At 45.4% G+C, this 20946-nt stretch overlaps 2 protein-coding genes and 1 long non-coding RNA gene across 3 annotated transcripts; 2 read left to right on the top strand and 1 right to left on the bottom strand.

Moving 5' to 3' along the window:
- Positions 1-1662: 1662 nt before the first annotated feature.
- Positions 1663-3108, top strand: LOC125535397. Its single transcript, XR_007294662.1, has 2 exons — positions 1663-1881; positions 2376-3108. It is a non-coding gene; the product is annotated as an uncharacterized LOC125535397 (long non-coding RNA).
- Positions 3109-3341: 233 nt separating this feature from the next.
- LOC125535395 (uncharacterized protein KIAA0930 homolog) lies at positions 3342-8817 on the bottom strand. Its single transcript, XM_048698448.1, has 11 exons — positions 8459-8817; positions 7877-8069; positions 7723-7776; positions 6879-6985; positions 5927-6044; positions 5769-5843; positions 5441-5587; positions 4813-4867; positions 4457-4579; positions 4050-4261; positions 3342-3770 (listed from the first exon to the last, which is right to left on the bottom strand). Exons 1-11 carry the CDS (start codon positions 8557-8559, stop codon positions 3747-3749), a joined length of 1209 nt encoding a protein of 402 aa, XP_048554405.1. The 5' UTR covers positions 8560-8817; the 3' UTR covers positions 3342-3746.
- An 82-nt stretch (positions 8818-8899) lies between these two features.
- LOC125535396 (lactoylglutathione lyase) lies at positions 8900-13664 on the top strand. Its single transcript, XM_048698449.1, has 8 exons — positions 8900-9068; positions 9160-9303; positions 9985-10046; positions 10620-10680; positions 10780-10859; positions 10954-11024; positions 11129-11218; positions 13280-13664. The coding sequence occupies exons 1-8, from the start codon at positions 8967-8969 to the stop codon at positions 13378-13380; spliced, it is 711 nt and encodes a 236-aa protein (XP_048554406.1). The 5' UTR covers positions 8900-8966; the 3' UTR covers positions 13381-13664.
- Positions 13665-20946: the final 7282 nt, after the last annotated feature.

Below are 20946 nucleotides of genomic sequence, written 5' to 3'. Positions count from 1 at the left end.
GAACGAAGACTAAAAAAGAGCCCGACTCTGAATTAACAAAGCCATCAACCGATTAGGATTACAAATTCGAAATCAACACAAGAAAGCATAAAAACCACAAGATACATAGGCGCTAGAAAGCAGCTCACAAGCCTCACACACACCAAGCTAAATAGGATCAAACATGAAGACACGCAGCTCGAAGACGTGTAGGTCCTCAGTCGCAAACAGGTCGCCAGGGAAGTAGGAGAATGCCAACATAGGAGCAACACTTCCGAGAGCGAAGAAGGGCACATCATCGCCAATCACAAGCGGCCCCGATATGCCATGTCCTCCCAGCTCCAATGTCAAAGAAGGCCCCTGCCTCCTCGCCTGGCTTGAAGGCGCCACACCGTTGACAATGGAGCAGTTCACCCTAGAACCTGGGAGAAAGAACACCAGCGGGCTGCATCTGGAAAGAAAACTGAGCTCACCCAACTAGCCACAGAATGCTCACCTAGAGCAGCGCACCACCAAATCCCACAAACTGCACACATATGAGAAAGAGATGTCAAAACAGACGAAGAAGAGCAGTAGCATAGTGTTCCTGAAGGCATTGAGAACCGAAGGCCTTGATCGAAAATGGAGCTTAAGCTCTCACGGCACGCTGAGATGAGCCACCGGAGGGGAACCCGATCCCCTCCCGCCCTGGATTAGGCAAGGGACACCTCCTCTGCCCGAAGAGCTCCTGAATGCAAGGTGTCACCGAGGATCTCGCCGCAGACTTAAAAGACCATCTGCCACCGCCGCTGCACACCCGCCACATCGCTGAGAAGCCCAATGCCCATCTAGCTCCCAAAAGCAGCGCCTTCAGGAAGGACGCGAAGCCAAGGGTGCCGCGGCCGCCCAACTGAGTTGTGGTTTTCACCCCGGAGACTAGAGGGAAGGGGGACGGAGGATCTGACCTGAACGGCGCCTTCAAGGAGGGGAGCAGCGCCCTCGACCGTCAGCGCCGCCAAGACCGGTGGGGCCGACCTAGAATTTCTCCTGGCCTTCGAGTCCCCGCCTCCAACACCCCAACGACGCGAGATCCGGCGGCCCGCAACGAAGCCGCAACTGTTGTTACACCAAGGCTCTCGTTCGGTAGGGGTGAAGCTCCCCTAGGAATAGGGGAGGCAGGGGCGGCCAGATCTGGCACCTCCGACCGCCATATTTGTCGTTGCACCAAGGCTCTTGTCCTCTGGTTCACCCGCCTTCCGCACGGCCAGGATCGCCGGCCCACGCCCGCGCCACCGCCTGCCGCAGAACAAGTGACACCACTCCGACCAGGGCCACCGCCCCGAAGAACGCGCCACCCCGCAACAGAGGCAAGGCAGCCAGGGCCCCGTCGCCATCTTCCTTGGCGGCACCCCAGGCTTGCCTGGCGACGACCTCAGGCGGCGGCGAGAGAGGAAGGGAGGGAAAAGGGGAAGGCGGCGGAGCTAGGGTTTGGAACCCCAGGGGCGACGCGAGGGGAAGGGAGGGGGAGGAGGAGTCGTCGAACTGATCTTGCACCACTAGTAAACAAATGAGCGTGGATGCGCGCAGCTGGCTTTGATTGACCGGCTGACTTGTCGCTACCCTGCCGCTCACGCAGGCGTTTTCACTGACAGCTGCCTCACCGCCGGAGAGGTACATGTGTGTACTATAAATAGGCTCGCCGTTTGCCCGTCCGCCGAGCAATAATAAAACAGCCAACACTTTGCCTCTGGCACGAGGAGAAAGCTCAATCGAGCTCGGGAGATTGATCTGGCGACATGTCGAGGTGGGGAAGTGGCTTGCTCCCAGCCCTGTTGCTCGCGGCCATGCTGCTATGTGCGTGGCCGCTGGTGGTGGTCGGAGAAGACGCACCTCAAGCTTACGCATACCCAGCACCTAGGCCATGTAAGTACAGAAAATAAGTACTCCTTTCTCCTCTTCGGTAAGTCCACTCTTCCTTCCAAAAGTCGATTTGGAGGACGTTAAAAAGGGAATTCCAAAATATTACGAAATTTTTACGCCAAGATTTTTTCTCCTTCTGAAATCTTGTGTTCATGCTTAGCCGTTGATATTATCACATTAATTTATAAATTTGATTTCAAAATTGATTAGCGACATGTCATCACTGACGTGTTCATCTGGACGAGGCCTTCAAAACATGATCCATGTTAATATGTTTCGATGAATTTTACTCGTCGCCACTAATTTCACACAATCCTTTTACTAATCATGGTTCCGCGTGTTTATATCATATGACAGACATATAAATAAACAAATTCTCTCAAGAACATAAATAGAAAATACAAAAAACACTGCATGCTTCTACAGTTATAGAAGGTACACAACATGTCTCATTCACATTGTTTCTGTTCAAATTTTGGTTTTCGATCCATGTGCAGGCAATCCAGGGAGCAGAGGACCTTGCTCTAGACCATGCCAGCCTACGCATCCTTGTACTGTTCCTCCGTGTCCTCGTCCGCGACCTTGTCCGCCTGGCTCGACTTGAACAGTTCGTCCAATTTCGTACAACCGGTAGAATAGTAGGTCCGGCCAGATCCAGTTAATTATGTACTCCTTCCGTCCGGATTATTTGTCGCAGAAATGGATAAAAATGAAAGTATGTAGAACTAAAATACATCTAGATACATCTATTCCTTCGATAAGTATTTCCGGACAAAGAGGTGCGTATTATATAAGAAAACAGCATAGAAAATATATAGAAATATGATGTGAGATTTTTAATCGTGTTAAACCAAACGTTTTTCATGGCAATTATAAGTTATCATGATGATAGTAATTTTTTTTGGCAAGCATGTCAAATTCTGACAAAAAACTGAACACGCCAAGGATTTGCTATGCTTGCTAAAGAAATTTGGCATCATCGCGACAACTATAATTGCCATGAAAAATCTTTGATTTGCGACGGTAAAAAATCTGACATTCAATTAGTAGCGAAGTCCAAAAGTACAAAATTGCAGCATCTTAATTTCAATAATGAACTTGGAGTGCATATGTATAGCATGACATGTCTTCATGGAATATTAGTTCATAGTCTGTCGCCACCATCTATGAGACGATGACTTTGTATGAATGTGTATCAGATTTAAATCAAGTATCTGTTGTCTCTATTTTTATCTGGGTATTTGGCGAGACAATAAGAGGGTTACTGAATTGTTTATCTTTTGGACGAAACGTGCTTTTGAGTTCACTGATCGCTGCCAATGGCATTTTCCGTGAAGAACAAACGCTCCCGATGCTACATGGGCCCGCCGAAGCTTGAATATTAGCTTGCCAAAAGCAAAAGCACGTAAGGTAGCATTCACGAAATCCAGTCTCAATGACAAACCAGGGCCTGCACGACGATATTCAACACAAAGCTTCAATGATATTATGCTTATAGTGGACTAAACGGTACAACTTTTCAATCAACAGCATAAAAAACTATGGAAGGAGCACTTGATACTTTTTCCTCAGGAAGAACCACTCAATATTTACATGCCCTAGTCATCTACAGTAGTAGTCTGCGGCACAGCGACAGGCTCAAACACTACCAGTTTGGTCTAACAAAGTACACAACGCACAACGCATCCCAGTTTCTTGGGTACCTCCATCCCTCCTCATGCGCCATCTGAGCCTACAATATATCAAGCCACAAACTTCTGCGCAACCTCTATGAACGGTAGAGATTGTGCACAGGAAGTTTCCTCGTTACATTGGCAGAAGTTTCATGTCCAAGCCCTACCCCTTTAGGTGAGGGTGGACTTGCAGCATCAGAAGTCCAAAGGCGGTGTTTCCTGGTACATCGGCAGAATATGTCAGTGTGAATGTGTACCAGATTGTGAATATTACATTCAGTCTAATCACATCAAAAATATGACCAAATTAATTCAGCAATACAAGGAAATATAAAATACAATTACACGAGCAATAATCTCACTCAGTAACAGCTTAATTTAAAATACATGTCTGCGATATGAGGAAAATAAGTTAAAAAAGGGATGAGACTACTTCCCAACAATTTTAAACATCAACACAGTTCGGACATTATCCAGGAGTAACAGCGAAGACCTTACCTTGTGCAACAGGTCATGAGCAATGAAGTCCCAAGGAAGAGATACTGACATCAAACAGCACTTGAGAGGAAGAAGTTTATCATCCGATCGTTTGTTGGCAGATGCAGCCTCGAAGGCCTGCTCTGCTAACTTTGATGCAGCAGAAGCCGCCTTACGAACAAGAACCCGGAAGTTATCTCCTGCATCTTTCTTTGACCTCTCACGGCTCTGATCTAATTCAGAAAGAAAAATCCATTTCAGTGTGACAAGTCAACAACTTGCAGTAGAGCTACAGCAAAACCAAAAGTGCATGGGCATATTTGAGGGTTGTGTATAAAGTTTGTTATTGGTCACAACGAAGGAAATTGTAAACTAGATTGCACCAATAAGTGATACGGCTTGCAGAGAACAGACAGATCATAGAAAACCTGCAATCCCAGAAACAGCAACTTCAACTTCCCCACGTCCTTCAGGGCCCCTCATGAAAAGTTTATCGAGTTTCGTATTGTCCTGCCCAAGTGAGAGGAAGCTCCCGAATTTGGATCTGCCAGCTGATAACATTAGGAGAAGTATACGTTAGAAAATAATAAAATCCATTAAAATCTCAAACAGGACATCACCTATCTAGGTTGAGCAAAGTGTCAGCTAGTTAGAAGTAGTATTACTAAAGACTGAATCATGCTTAGTTGCAGAGAACAAAATACTTGCAGAAAACAATACTTGATAATAGCACCACAAATGCAATAGTTTCCCAGTAAATAAACTAAATGTACGAAAGACTAACCATCATAAGCTTCACGGACATTTTGATAGCTGACATAACCCGAGAAGAGAGTTCTCTGCAATTGAAATCACAGTAAGCTCCACGTAACCAAATCAGTGTGAAATCCAGGATTCCTTTTGAGAAGGATGAGGAGTGCACCGGTATGTTTGATGTTAAGTGTAAATGGTTTTTGGAGAGTTAGATCACAGAGTAATATGGATTTCTTCCTAAAGGGCAAGGTGTTACTGGCAAGTAATGCAGGCATGCAGAGAGCAGTTTAAGTATAGATCAATAAAACAAAAAAGAATAGGGAGCAGAGAGAGATGTTTGCAGTACTTATAAGCGGCTCTTGGCCTTACTGTGTGCGGGATCCCACTGAAGCTGCAGGTTAGAACAAAACAGAGGAGAGAAGAGAGAAGGGTTGGCTGGGAAAGCTGCTTCACACGGCAGAGCACAGACAACAGTTGTACAGTTCAGGGATGGATTTAGTAAAATAGTTGGAACTATTAGAGAAGATCTCTGGTCGCCCCCCTGAACAATACACACCACCGTAGTTCAGGGGGTAGTTTGGACTCCTCTACCAATATTAGCTTATGTAATGAATCTAAAAAAGGTTACAAAGAAACCTTCATTTAGGAAGAGAGTGAACCTTTGGTGGGTTCTCTCCAATGCTCCCAGAGTTGATCGCAGATTGTATATTTGAACTGACATTGCTTGATCCGGTTTCTTCAGGAAATGCCGCCCCATCATGTGCATTGAGAATCACACAATAGCAGTGTTCTGGGTCTGACAAAACCTGCTCAAATTTACAAGATCACTTTACTCTTTATGGTGAACTTAGAAAGTATATGGTCAAAGCCATCTAAAGGAAAACCAAGGAATATCAGTGATAAAACCCTAGGCATCTACAACATTTGCAAAGTATTGCCAGAACACGATGTTATGTATTTTTTTGGCAGAAGTAAGTCAGAACTCACCACAGCATCAAAAGGATCATCGAAGTCATCAACTGAGAAATAAATGTTGGGATATGCAGGTACTGTTTCTACAGCCTATTAAAGAGACATGAGTTACGACAGATTATTTATATTGAAAGGCTGTTTCTCTGAAAAGATGATACCACAAAAAAAATTACCTTTCTTTGATCAAGGCGGAAATTTACACGGCTAGGGGATGCATATACAGTTTTCGAAACCTTATAAATTGGAGGCAACCGCTTGCTTTTGTCTGCACGATTGCGAAGATTGCTGATACTGTGGAAGTAGATTATAAGAAGCACATAACCAGCCATTAAATATTACTGAGGGCAGTTATGAAAAGAAAGTTTTGTTGTGCATGACAATTGATACTACTGGCACTCTTAAGATATGTGAGTCCTTTAACATTCCAGCGCAAACTCATGGTGAAAGATAAATTTGTGGTCACAAATTGTTCAGTCAGCTAATGAAAAAAGTGTGATTGTACCACCAACCCAGACCCGTTTCTCAACATTTAGTTGAAACAGAGAATGCTGTTTCAACACGGAATTAGATGACATGACAATCATTATTTGCCAACCGTCTCAGATTTTGATAAAGGGTGAAAAACTATGAACCAAATCTGGGGAGTTCTTTAACTGACTATAGCTAACAGGCCAAAAGTGCTGTATTATATTAATAGAAGATTTACTTCATGTAGCACCCCGTTGCATTGGCGATCTGCCAAGACATGATGAAGATACCACGCACGAAGGCTTGGAGAAGAAGAGGAATAATAGAGCATAGAAGGATAATTGGTAGATTTCTCTATATTTGTGCAGCTTAACCATTCTCTGGGTACAGATAGGCTCATATACCCTACAGCTCAATACATGGCCACATCCACGCTGAACACACACACGCACTCTGCGCCACCATTATTACGGCTCTTCTATAACGTGGCGCCTCCTGAATATATGTCTCTACTCCGGTGTCTCGCACACCAGCTGTGACACCTCAATAGATCACCAGAAAAGGTTTTTAGTTGTTCTTATGCATACTTATAGCTAATTAATTGTTCAGAGCATATAAAGTTTGTAAGATCTTAGCAAAAGTGCCACAGAAACATACCTGCACAATGCCACCGTGACAGTATATGACGTGTGAGCGACTAAATTCAAATAGAAGGAACGTTCCCAATCAACCTCGGTTGAATTAGCATTGATGAGCTTTTCAAGCTGGTAATTGCCAAAAAAGGAGCATATTTAGCCCATCAACAGAAAGTATTTGTTCTTATCATGGGTTCTCAACTAACACCATGTTAACCAGATAAGACATAAAGAACAGTGATATGGATTTCCCCATTGCCACTAGTCTTAAAAATTACACCTCACAAACATGAAAATCACTGTATTCAGTGTTCATCTGTTCATGCATACTCCCTCTGTAAAGAAATATAAGATCGTTTAGATCACTATATGATCTAATATAGTGATCTAAACGATCTTATATTGCTTTACAGAGGGAGTACAAAGCTATAAATGGTATGGGTTAGAACATTGTCGTCAAGCAACTCGCAATTTTTTTCCAGTACTGTATGTTCATTACAGTTATACATATGAAAATTATGTAACATGTGCCCAAAAAAGGATCCTTCAGCAGCTAAGAACAACAAATTAGAATAAATTTGCTATGTGTATAGGGTTAATCAAATAAAACAATAGGAACATTTTCCCTTAAAAAGCAGTATGATTTAACAATAGGAACAAACTCTCTTAGCCTAACTGAATACAGAGCACACTTGTTATGGTTGCAACTGAATTATCTCAACAGTAGAGAACATATAAATACAAAAAAAGTGAAGAAAGAATGAATAAATTTTATAAAATTTTCCTGAATCTACACTACCAAGGAAGCCTCAAGAATTAGCCAAAAAAAATGTGAAGTAAAGTAGATTTAGTGTGGCTTCAATTACCGTAGGAGCCCATCTCCGCACGAAAAAGGGAGGCAGATCTTCCATCTTCTGCATCTACAGCCAGCAGCAACAAACGGTGAGATGCATATTGCACAGGGCAACAACGTATCATGCTATAACATAAGGGGATAATCATCAGGCCTATAGAAGGTACCATGCTATTGACAAAGAAGACGAGGTCGTCCTCCTCCCTGCTCCTCGAGACCCTACCACGCACGAAGAAGAGATCAAGCATCTCATGCCAGAATTTATCATCCATCTCGACGTCGGCCGGATCGTCCTCGGCCTCGACGACGGTCCACCCGATCAGATGCGAGTGTTTCTTCACCATGCTAAGCAATTCGGCCCTGGAAACAGAAACGTGCACAAAACAGTAGTTGCGTAAGCATCCGAGGCATATATAGGTAGATAATATATCTATAGTGTGAAACGCAAGTGTGTCCCTGTTATAGACATGTATAATTTTACCAAGGCGATGCCCGAGAACCGGATCATCCAGTTGCACTGCATCAGCAGTAACCATGTTCGAGGAGACGACTACCAAAGCAGTGCAGGCAATCAGCATAGCTAGGCTGAGGCTAAATTGGAAACCGTAACTCTTAATTTGTCAACTCTGGCCAGTCGTGGGCGGTTGCGCCGATCGGAATTTTGGCTTCTACTATGATCGAATTGTGCATGCTGAAGCTACGAACTGGAAAGGGGAGAACAGAGGGAGAGATGGGGAGAGGGCGCATACCTCGAGGGCGACGCCTGGCCGTCGCCGCCGGTTAGGTCAGTGGGCGATCTCTCGACGGGGACCTCCCCGGACGGCGAGGAGGTGGAAGGCGGCGCCGCCATCGCGCGGCACGGCAACTGGGAAGAAGGGGATCAGGAGGGGACGCGCGTGGGAAGCAACCGCCAGTTCCTCCGCGGGGTATCGGGGTCCCCGGCCGTGAGAACCACGCACGCGGCTTGGGAAGCGGGAGAAGGACTCGATGCCCGGCAGCGGAGGAGACTCGACTGGGGGAAGGGGAGCGGAGCGGAGCAGGGGAGGAAGACGGGCGAGCGGATCTCCGGCGCCGGTCGCCAACACGTGGCCCGCCAGCCGCGAAGACGTGGCGCGTCGCACCTGCCAGCGCACGCCGCAGCGAACCCGACCCACAGCGAACCCGTCCAGAACCGGCACACCGCACCGCACGCCAGCTCACCAGCCCAGCCTTTCCTCTAATCCTCTCCCCTAAATAATCCCGCCGTACCGCTCTGCCATGGCCGCCGCCACACTCCGCTCCGCCCTCCTCTCCTCCTCCTGCGCCCTCCGCCGCCTCTCCTCCGCCGCGCCGCGCGCCCCCCGCCTCGCCCAGCCCAAGGTCTCCGCGATTCCCCGCTCACTCGATCGTCGCGCGCTCTCGCGGGTTCCGTTCGCACTTCCGCTCACGGTTTCTGATCGGGGTTCTGCAGGGGTTCGCCGGGGCTCGCCGGTCCTACCCGGCCGCGTTCGCCGCCATGTCGACGTCGTCGGGGGCCAAGGAGGCGCCGGCCAACAACCCGGGCCTGCAGGCCGAGGCCGACCCGGCCACCAAGGGCTACATCATGCAGCAGACTGTAAGCCACTCCCTCCCCTTTGCTTCGCACTACTACGTTCAGCCGCGGATTCAGCCAGTATACGTGTGCTACTGGATTCAGTTTCGCGATTCTGCGGGTTTGATTTGTGGAGCGGAAGTCGCTATGTGGCCGGATTTGGCCGAGGCAATCTGTCGAACACTGGTCCGTAGGTGCTTGTAATAATGTCAGGCTGTAAAATTGGGAGGAAACAACACTTACCGAGGACTAAGTGATGGGTCATGGGTGTTGCTAGTTCCATGTGATGTGATAATTTCGAGCAGGAGCAACATTGTTGGTTTTGCAACTGCAAAGTTAACTTGTCATCCTTCTTTGTTTGGCCCGATATGCTGCTGCCTTTTCCCTGTTGCATATGTTCATTTCAACGCCTGTGGTATGGAGTTACCCTGTCTAATGCTGGAAACTATGTGTTTGGGTGTAGCATAGGCAGCTCATCAAAGGCTTTCATGGGCTTGTATTTTCGATAGGGGTGCTTTGGATCCTCCTCAATAAACTGAGGAATTTTTTTAGTGTTATATTGTACTAGGCCATGAAACTTCATTTCCTCTGCAATTGGTCGAACAGTTGGTGGAGCAGCTTGTTGCTAGCAGCATTTCAGGTTGTCCCAATCGGTTGCTATTACCATAATGAATTTTTTCTCTCTTCTTTTTTTTTTGCTTACAGATGTTCCGCGTGAAGGACCCAAAAGTGAGCCTTGACTTCTACTCCCGTGTGATGGGCATGTCGTGAGTTTTCTTTCTTTTGTCTTCCTTCAGATAATGTGGTCGTGCATGTGAAAAGAACATCCATGGGTCATTGATTTCCTTAGTGAAATCTGTAAATGTTCTATTAAATTTCCGGGTTTTCAAGAAAAGCTATTATCATTGCATATCAAGCCATGCTTTGAATTTTCTCCTATGGCAAGCAAGGATGTAATTGCGTGGAAATATGGTAATTCCGTAATTGGTACCTGGAGCAGCAAGGATCTGAACCAGAAGGGAATAGGCTCTATAATTCAGTTCTACTGCACAACAGAAAGCTCAAGGCCTTAGTTTTGGCCTCTTGCTGGATGTGCTTCAAATTGTTATAATTTACCACATGTTTATATTTTAGAAAAAGGCACTGAAGTTATCAATTCTCAAGTATACAAACAGCAGACTACGATTAGCGACTGAGAGGTTCATGGATATGCTAATAAATAGGAATTTGCAGAGTGTCTCAAATGTAGTTGCACTATTAGTGTCCATCAAAAACCATATTGCACTGTCGTGCGACAATAACTGCTTGTTGTTTCTTTTACGTTTTGTTAACAAAACCAGGTTGCTGAAAAGGTTGGATTTTCCTGAGATGAAATTCAGTTTGTATTTTCTTGGTTACGAGGTAAGAGTTGCTTGATTAGGGGAACAATAAATCACTTGACTTGACAGTTTACACGAATCAGCTAACTCCTCTGGTTCTTTACCTTGGCATTGTCGATAGGACTTGTCTGCAGCCCCCGCTGATCCTGTCCAGCGGACTGGATGGACTTTTGGGCAAAAGGCTACGATCGAGCTCACTCAGTATGTTTTGTTATTCTTTAATATTGTCCTTGATTGTTTCTCAGTAGTGCCGATTGCCCACTAATATATTGATAAACTCCTGGTTTCACTGTAGCAACTGGGGCACAGAAAGTGATCCTGAATTCAAAGGGTACCATAATGGGAACTCAGACCCTCGTGGGTTCGGTATGTGCAACAAAGATTCTTGTGTAAAAATGTTACCACTGCTTTTGCTTAATCTCACCATGAATCTCTTAGATGCTGCAACGCTCATATCTTTTTTTATTCAGGCCATATAGGGGTAACTGTGGATGATGTCTACAAGGCATGCGAGCGTTTCGAAAGTCTTGGGGTAGAGTTTGTGAAGAAACCAGATGATGGTAAAACTAGGCTGCCTACTCCTTTTAGATCGTCAATATTATGTGGCGTACTGGTGTTGCATATGGCCTTGATACCGAATTGTTAATTCAATATAAATCATGGCAAACGTTAAGGGAGAAAGCAAGAAACTTAGTTAAAAGGCTTATATCCATTTGTATCATGCCGTGTTAAATTCTTGTTAGGAGTGGAGTAATAGTTGCTACTACTCTCTAGATGCACTTCACATAGCATTATCTGTATTACTCGAATAACAATCTAAACAGAAAAATTCAAGGCATGTGTTTCATATAGTTTACAATCTTGAGGGGCATCCAGGACCTGCTTAGCATCAACATCATCTTTGAAATCTTGAGCGACCTTTCAGGCTCAAGGCCTCCTTGGATCACTCCACTATTGCAACATCTTGTAGATCCACTACTATAGCATCTTGGACATTTCACCCCGGAGAACCACACAATTTGTCCATCTTGTGTCAGGTAAATGGGGTGTTGGCCCCTCCCACTCTGCTTCAAGTCATTGGTTAAGTGGAGTGAAGCATTGACCATCTGTGATTATGACGACGAATCGAACAAAACCTCACTTTACGACATCTAAACTAAGCCATGCTTGGGTTTATATACTCTGATAGGCTATGTTCATCTATGACCAGCCTATCAAAAGAAACAATATTTTGGTATGCTCCAATATCTCAATACTCAATAGTTATATGTGAAAGGAATATATGTATCCACTTCATGATTGAATCTCAACAACAATGGCATTGTGGCAAGTTGCGGACGGGCTAAATGGGGAGGAGAGCATGTAGTATTTATACTTCTAGGATACCTATTAGAGCCATATGTATGGGGCACTCATATTATTGGTGAACCCAACTAATTTTGTCATGCAGAAGTACAACCATATTAGGACAGTCATGTTACTTCTATGCTCAACCAATTGGCACAAGCAAACTACAACATGTTAAAATTACAAATCGATATTCTATACAATCTTCATGTAAAGTAAATGAGAGTATTCTAGTCTCAACCATGTAAAGACGCTTTGAATCACACTAGCACAGTGGCCAGCACATATGTATGTACAACATCTTAATCACGTGTTATTTATTTTTCTCTATAGCTCATATATTCTATATGCTTTTAAGATACATATCGTTTGATGTTACACTTGAGTTGAAACTTTAGTTGATTCAAAAGAATCTATGAATTCTCTAATATAATTATATGGCCAGCCTGCTACTTTGGTTAATCATCTCCAAGTGAATGGTCTATATATGTGATTTCAATTTTCACAAAGTAAATGGTGAAATATTTGTTTGGGAGGGGTGATATATCATTTTTCTGTTGATACCCACTCCTTACACATTGCTTCAATCTAGAGTTATCTCCAAACCGTTGATTGATTTCGAACTTCCATGGAGCTGTTGAGCTTTCCTTCACCTTCCTATTTCAGAAGACAACCAGCTCATTACATGTTCTCACTATTTCATTAATATCGTGTGAAATTGTCATTTGTAATTTTGATAAATTGTTAGCCTCTGGCCTGAATTTACACTTAATTGACGTTTGCATCATCGCTGATGTCCCACATCGGGAAGATGACTTCTGTGATTTGTTTGCCGTACTGCACATTGAGTCTTGAAATGCGGCACTATGCTTTAGCACAAAACAATTGGCCAAATCTTTTTTAGATCTGTGATCTACGTCTCCTGTTTCAACCATCTGTATCATGCTCATGTTAGATCATCGTTAGGAGTTGAGTGAATAGGTGCTGCTAGTCACTAGATGTGCTTCACAAGTTGAAAGACACGCACCGGAATTTCGTCAACTAGTTCAGTTTTGCTCTTGAATTGTTCAAGCTTTTAACCCAATTTATGGGCGTAAGAGTAGAGCTGATGGATAAAATCAGTTACTGATGTTGATTGCATTCTTGTAAACTTGTTTGTTGCTCTTACAGTCGTGGAGAACAATATGGTCAGAGATGTGTTTGTTTCCTTTGTACCTCAATATCCATTAACCGATGCTTAGGGCAGCGATGTAATAAACAGTATTTGGCTGCAGGGAAAATGAAAGGCATCGCATTCATCAAGGATCCTGATGGTTACTGGATTGAAATATTTGACCTGAAGAGAATCGGGGAGGTGACTGCTGCGGCATCATGATGAAATGTTGAAACTCCAATGCCGGTAAAATGGCTTCGCGCCTTCAGAAATGATATGAACTCAGTTATACGGACCATGCTTACATTCTTGCACCGCTAGTTACAGCGTCATGAGCAAAGATATCATGTGACCGATGTTTGAGCATAGATCTGGCGTTGTAACCATTCAGTAATGTAAGCTGCAGGTTGGACATTTCGGCATAAATAAATTAGGGGGCAGACTGTTCGTCTGGCGACTGGAATTTATTAAAAGTTTCAGTCACGTCCACCCCCGTTTCAGACTAAGAGCATCTCTAACAGGCACCCAAAAAGAGCTCCGCACACTAAAAGTTTAGTTTTTTGGTGCCGGGCAGCTCCAGCAGAAGCTGTAGCGCTAAAAGTTTTTGGGCGCGCGCTGAAAAACGCTATTGCACGCAGCATATTTTGGGCGCCGGATTGCGTGCGCTTCATAATTTGCACTGTTTGCTTTTCGGGCGCATGTTTTTGAGCGCCTGCCAAAGCAAAGTTGGTACTGGTACATTAAAAATGCTACAGTGGCGTGCTATAACGTTTATTGGGGCGGAATTTTTGTGCGGCCGTTGGAGATGCTCTAATAGTTGGGCTGATGTCGCCGCGGGCGATGTCATGGCCAGCCGCCGTTGCCAGCTGTTGATCAGTTCCCCGGTGTTCTGCACATGGCACGCGTAGACTGTTGACTGAGAAATAGCAAACGCTATTATACTAATTAGTTCCTCGTCTATTTTTCTGCTCTTTTAACATCCTAAACAAACCCATACCAGAAAAAAAAAAGGGTGGTTTGTCTCGATTTGTAGCTGATGTGCCATTAGTCAATGATTTGTAGCTGATGTGGCATTAGTCAACGATGGTTTTGACCTGTGAGTGAGGCTGCGGGGGTGAGATAGAGTTGCCTGCTCAAGCTCCTAGTACCCCCACCTCTCCCTTCCCCTCTGAGGAGCCCTAGCCAGAAGCATTCGAGCTCCCGTGCTCGAATTCCTACATCACGGTCACCATTGCTGCCGGCTTTCATCACTCAAAATTGAGCCAATTACTGCTCTCCCGTCGCAACTCTACCCACCAGAGAACTCCCCTATCCACTTGAGCGGGCGAGCGCAGGAGGAAGGAGACGGGCCTAGCAGGCGGGCCCCACCTCCTCTAGGCCCCACCCATCAATCTTAGTTGCGCCTGACAAGGGAGACCCACCGCAGGTCAAAACCACAGTTGACCAGTGCCATGTCAGCAGCAAGTGGAGACAAAACCACTCAGGGGTTCTTTCGTCATGTGTGAGTTTATTTAAGGGGTGAAAGGAGCATAAAAATAGACGAAGGGTAATGTGAACCACCAACTTTAATTGGGTAATAAAATGGACATTTTTCTACTAATTGAAACCACCTTTATGAAGGGGTAATGTGAACCAACCTATGGTTTGATGGTTAGAGGGACTGTGGTATCCCAAACCCATCGGGGTTCAAATCCTCGTGCTCGCATTTATTTCTGGATTTATTTAAGGATTTCCGGCGATGCGCATTCAGTGGGAGGAGACGTTCTCGTCGAAGACGAGGTGCCTACGGTGACTTCGTAAATTTTAAGATATATGCCGGTTCAGTCTTTCGGAGGTGCTCATAGGGATAGGGTGTGCGTGTGTGTGTTGGCTGCTAGGTACTGTGGCGGTGCCGGCCCGGCCTGGCGGCGACAGACTGGATTGTGCCAGCGTGGGGGCCTACTGCCGTGGTGATTAAGGTGGTCGTCCTCGTACTCTTCTCGCATCACGGCAACAGACTGCATGACCGGTCCTCCTCGATCTGGCCATCGACGTGTTCCGGGACGGCTGGCGGAGATCTAGCTCATGATATTTAGATTGGTCACTACTAGGAAAAGGGCTATAGATGAAATTGATACTAATGGCGCATCGGAGAAGTGGTGCGCCACTACTATATACTAACGGCGCACCATGTGGTGATGCGCCATTAGTATGGAAGACACTAATGGCGCATCCAGGCAAAGTGCGTCATTATTATTTCTAACTAGTAATGGCGCATCAGCCACAGAGTGCGCCATTAGTTGTTTTGAAAAAAATAAAAAAAATTGTTAGTAATGCCGAGCCCCACCTCCCCTCGCCCCGTCGCCCCCTCCCCTCGCCGCCCCCTTGCCCCACCTCCCCTCGCCCCGTCGACGCCCCACCGTCCCAACCACCCGCCGCCGCCGCCGCCACCCGCCACCGCCCCCTCGCCCCACCGCCCCTCGCCCCGTCGCCCCGTTCCTCCGCGGCGCACCCAGCCGGCCGAGGCCCCCGCCGCCCAGCAGCGCCTCGCTCCCTCCCGCCCGCCCTGGCGCGGCCGGTCCCGCCGCCTGCAGCGACCCCGACGACCGGTCCATAGGCAGGTACCTAGCCACCACCCCTCCCCCCTTCCCTCCCCCTTCCTCCTGCATCCTCTGCCCGTTCAATTTCAGTTTTCCCGATTCTTCTATCGGATGAGTGTTTTTTTATTCTAGAAGAATACGTGTCTGATGAGTGCTTGCTGTAGTAGATTGGCTGGTATTGCGAGAAGGATGTATGCAACGATGGCTGTTCCTTGATGAGTAGTTGCCGCGTGATTTTCCCAGAGCGTGTTCGAGTTCACTTGCATTGCCTGATAGGTGTTTGTGATAATGCTTGTAGGGGGCAAATCTTCACGAACCGTAGTTTGACTTTTTTCAGATGAGCAAATGTACATGTTAGCAGCAGCGAAACATGTTTGCGTCAATTCTAGCTCATTATTCAGTTCAGCCTCTGCTTGCTACTTAATTATGGTGGTAGCTAGTTTAATTTAATGATGTGGCCTGCCTGGAGCGTCATTTTTCTTTCTAATAACAATCTAGAGACAGATAAGGTGCTACCTAGCTAGCTACTTTAATAATAAATCTCTTGGCAAGGTCTTATGCTCTGGAACTTTTTTTACTCATGGATTTGTCCAGCCGAGAAAGAGAGAGTTCGGATCGTGGTTGCTTTTTGATTCATGACTGCTTGTTGATCCAATATTTACTCAAATTAATGTTGTCCAGTATATGTCTGCAATATATGCTAATGGTGGATAATGTTGTCCAGTATGAGCCTCCTCTGCAGCAGAGCTCCGGCTATGTTGGTAGTCACACCGTGGCACTGGTGTGGCTGAGTTTCTGCTACGGCTACAACCCCTCTTGGTGAGCTCCTCCTTTCCTCTCTCTGTTCTCTCTATGATCTAGCCCTAGTTCATGTCTTAGATGCTTTGGTAGTCCTGCTAGTTCTGGCTGTATGTTCCAGATGAGCATCAATTAATTTTGGTGCTCTCTGTGATAGCTATATCTTGATCTAGGGTTGCCAGTTGCTGTGCTCTAGGTCATTTGTGATGGCTCTCTGTGGTGGTCATCTTGTGGTCATCTTGCTCACTGAACTTGCTGCATACATGCTCCTGTGGGTGATGTTGGCTATCTAAGTGTGTGTGTAATTTAACTTGGGTGTTGTTGGCTATCTAAGTGTGTGTGTAATTTAACTTATGCTAGGGTTCTGGGCTGTTAATTTAACTTGGTTGCTCTCTGTATTTGTGGCACTCTAATTGGCTTAGCTATTGGATTTTCTAACTAGTTTTAGTTGCTCAAATGCATAGGTACACCTGTGCATTTGTGGTGGCTTTAACTGGGTAAAATCCAATTGTTCTTGGTCATTTGGACAGTGCAAATGATCTGGTCTTGCACTACTGGCTGTTCTGTTTTTGTTGCTGCTGCTGTTTTTCTGCCTATAAGGGCTGAATTCGTTCTACCATGCTGCTAGACATCACTAATGTTTGATTAAATAAGAATGGGAAACATTCAGATGTTAACTTCTTTTCTTTCTACCATGCTGCTAGCACAAAATGATCAAGTTTACATAATAAGCTTATAGTCTTCTTCTTATTCTTCTTCTTTTTTCAAAATGACATAGGTTAGCTTCATTTTACCTAAGTTGGCTCTAATATGCTAACTTAGAGCTTATATGCTTAGTTTCCTATAGTTAGCTCCAAAATTACTTATGTTAGCACAAAATGATCAAGTTTACATAATAAGCTTATAGTCTTCTTCTTATTCTTCTTCTTTTCCAAAATGACATAGGTTAGCTTCATTTTACCTAAGTTGGCTCTAATATGCTAACTTAGAGCTTATATGCTTAGTTTCCTATAGGTTAGCTCCAAAATTACTTATGTTAGCACAAAATGATCAAGTTTACATAATAAGCTTATAGTCTTCTTCTTATTCTTCTTCTTTTCCAAAATGACATAGGTTAGCTTCATTTTACCTAAGTTGGCTCTAATAAGCTTATAGTCTTCTTCTTAATCTTCTTCTAGTATTCTTCTAGTGTTCTTCTTCTTCTAGTATTCTTCTAGTGTTCTTCTTCTTCTAGTATTCTTCTAGTCTTCTTCTTCTTCTTCTTCTTCTTCTTCTTCTTCTTCTAACTTCTTGTTTATCATTTTGCAGATTTGATTTAATTCACGGAAGCTTTCATGGATGGAGTGCTTCTTTTCCATTTGTGTTTTTATTTTGTATCAATGTGAAACTTTTGTGAATTGATGGATAACGGTGTTGGATGATGAACAATGTGAAACTTTTGTAATATGTAACGATGGAACTATGTGTTGGCTATGTATGTATATATGATGAAACTTATGTGTTGGATATGATTGTTATATGGATACTTGTTGTATATATATGTGTTGGATATCTCATATGTGAAATAGTGACCTGAGATTAAGAAAAAAACAACTTTTTAAAAAAAATTGTTACTAATGGCGCACTTCCATGTGGTGCGCCATTAGTATACCAGATATTAATGGCGCACCTGTGGGATATTAATGGCCCACCTGTGGTGCGCCATTAGTATACCAGATACTAATGGCGCACCTGTGGTGCGCCATTACTAAAATATACTAGTGGCGTGGTACTAGTGGCGCACCAGTAGTGCGCCATTAGTAGGCAAAACTGGTGCGCCACTAGTAGCCCTTTTCCTAGTAGTGGTTAGATTCCGGTCCTGCACACCCATATCAGCCTACGAGATTCTAAGGGCGTGGCACGGAGCTCGATTGGTCGATGACACCTTGGTTCATGTCGGCTTCTCGATTTCCATGATGAAGACAGCGGTGGAGAAGGTCATGGTGGCCGAGATCGGAGGATCGGTTAGATGAACGGAGCCTTGGATGTGATGGAGTCAGCCAGGTGTCAGATAACTCTCAGGAGCAACAGTGATAAGTGGAGGCGGCAACACCGGCAGATTTCATTTTTGGTGGTGCTCCTTGAGTGTCGGATAGTGACTTTTGTTGGGGAACGTAGCAGAAATTCAAAATTTTCCTACGTGTCACCAAGATCAATCTATGGAGAAACCAGCAACGAGGGGAAGGAGAGTGCATCTACCTACCCTTGTAGATCGCTAAGCGGAAGCGTTGAAGAGAACGGGGTTGAAGGAGTCGTACTCGTCGTGATCCAAATCACCGGAGATCCTAGTGCCGAACGGACGGCACCTCCGCGTTCAACACACGTACAGCCCGATGACGTCTCCCATGCCTTGATCCAGCAAAGAGAGAGGGAGAGGTTGAGGAAGAGTCCATCCAGCAGCAGCACAATGGCGTGGTGGTGGTGGAGGAGCGTGGTGATCCAGCAGGGCTTCGCCAAGCACCGCGAGATATAAGGAGAAAGAGAGGTAGGGCTGCGCCAGGGAGAGGTCAAGAACTCGTGTGTGTTGGGTAGCCCAAACCTCGAGTATATATAGGGGAAGGGGAGGGGCTGCGCCCCCACCTAGGCTTCCCTCCCCAGGGGTGGCGGCAGCCCCCAGATCCCATCTGGGTGGCGGCCATAAGGGGGAGAGGGGGAGGCGCACCTGGGGTGGGCCTTAGGGCCCATCTGCCCTAGGGTTTGCCCCCTTCCCTCTTGGAGGCACCTTAGGCCCTTGTGGGGAGGGGGGGCGCACCAGCCCACCTGGGGCTGGTCCCCTCCCACACTTGGCCCATGCAGCCCTCCGGGGCTTGTGGCCCCACTTGGTGGACCCCCCGGACCCTCCCGGTGGTCCCGGTACGTTACCGATAAAACCCGAAACTTTTCCGGTAACCAAAGCAGGACTTCCCATATATAAATCTTTACCTCCGGACCATTCCGGAACTCCTCGTGACGTCCGGGATCTCATCCAGGACTCCGAACAACATTCGGTAACCACGTATATCTATTCCTTATAACCCTAGCGTCATCGAACCTTAAGTGTGTAGACCCTACGGGTTCGGGAACCATGCAGACATGACCGAGACGTTCTCCGGTCAATAACCAACAGCGGGATCTGGATACCCATGTTGGCTCCCACATGCTCCATGATGATCTCATCGGATGAACCACGATGTCAAGGACTTAATCAATCCCGTATACAATTCCCTTTGTCTATCGGTACGATACTTGCCCGAGATTCGATCGTCGGTATCCGATACCTTGTTCAATCTCGTTACCGGCAAGTCTCTTTACTTGTTCCGTAACACATCATCCCATGATCAACTCCTTGATCACATTTGTGCACATTATGATGATGTCCTACCGAGTGGGCCCAGAGATACCTCTCCGTTTACACGGAGTGACAAATCCCAGTCTTGATCCGTGTCAACCCAACAGACACGTTCAGAGATACCCGTAGTATACCTTTATAGTCACCCAGTTACGTTGTGACGTTTGGCACACCCAAAGCACTCCTACGGTATCCGGGAGTTGCACAATCTCATGGTCTAAGGAAATGATACTTGACATTAGAAAAGCTTTAGCATACGAACTACATGATCTTGTGCTAGGCTTAGGATTGGGTCTTGTCCATCACATCATTCTCTTAATGATGTGATCCCGTTATCAACGACATCCAATGTCCATGGTCAGGAAATCGTAACCATCTATTGATCAACGAGCTAGTCAACTAGAGGCTTACTAGGGACATGGTGTTGTCTATGTATCCACACATGTATCTGAGTTTCCTATCAATACAATTCTAGCATGGATAATAAATGATTATCATGAACAAGGAAATATAATAATAATCAATTTATTATTGCCTCTAGGGCATATTTCCAACAGTCTCCCACTTGCACTAGAGTCAATAATCCAGTTCACATCGATATGTGATTAACACTCAAGGTCACATCCCTATGTGACTAACGCCCAAAGAGTTTACTAGAGTCAGTAATCTAGTTCACATTACCATGTGATTAACACTCGATGAGTTCTGGGTTTGATCATGTTATGCTTGTGAGAGATGTTATAGTCAACGGGTCTGAATCTTTCAGATCCGTGTGTGCTTTACAAATCTCTATGTCATCTCCTAGATGCAGCTACCACGTTCTATTTGGAGCTATTCCAAATAACTGTTCTACTATACGAATCCAGTTTACTACTCAGAATAATCTGGATTAGTGTCAAAGTTTGCATCGGCGTAACCCTTTACGACGAACTCTTTTACCACCTCCATAATCGAGAAAAATTCCTTAGTCCACTAGTTACTAAGGATAACTTTGACCGTTGTCCTGTGATCCATTCTTGAATCACTCTTGTACCCCTTGACTGA

This window comes from Triticum urartu, chromosome 2, assembly GCF_003073215.2.
Source record: "Triticum urartu cultivar G1812 chromosome 2, Tu2.1, whole genome shotgun sequence".
Taxonomy (NCBI): domain Eukaryota; kingdom Viridiplantae; phylum Streptophyta; class Magnoliopsida; order Poales; family Poaceae; genus Triticum; species Triticum urartu.
This window is presented reverse-complemented; position numbering and strand designations above follow the sequence as displayed.

Excerpts from the sequence above, each read along its gene's own strand:
- LOC125535395 (XM_048698448.1), bottom strand. The coding sequence starts at position 8,559 with ATGGCGGCGCCGCCTTCCACCTCCTCGCCGTCCGGGGAGGTCCCCGTC. Across the intron at positions 8,070-8,458 it reads GGCCAGGCGTCGCCCTCGAG|GGCCGAATTGCTTAGCATGG; the intron begins GTATGCGCCCTC and ends TTCTGTTTCCAG. Across the intron at positions 7,777-7,876 it reads TCTTCTTTGTCAATAGCATG|ATGCAGAAGATGGAAGATCT; the intron begins GTACCTTCTATA and ends TGCTGGCTGTAG.
- LOC125535396 (XM_048698449.1), top strand. The coding sequence starts at position 8,967 with ATGGCCGCCGCCACACTCCGCTCCGCCCTCCTCTCCTCCTCCTGCGCC. Across the intron at positions 9,304-9,984 it reads GCTACATCATGCAGCAGACT|ATGTTCCGCGTGAAGGACCC; the intron begins GTAAGCCACTCC and ends TTTTGCTTACAG. Across the intron at positions 11,219-13,279 it reads TGTGAAGAAACCAGATGATG|GGAAAATGAAAGGCATCGCA; the intron begins GTAAAACTAGGC and ends ATTTGGCTGCAG.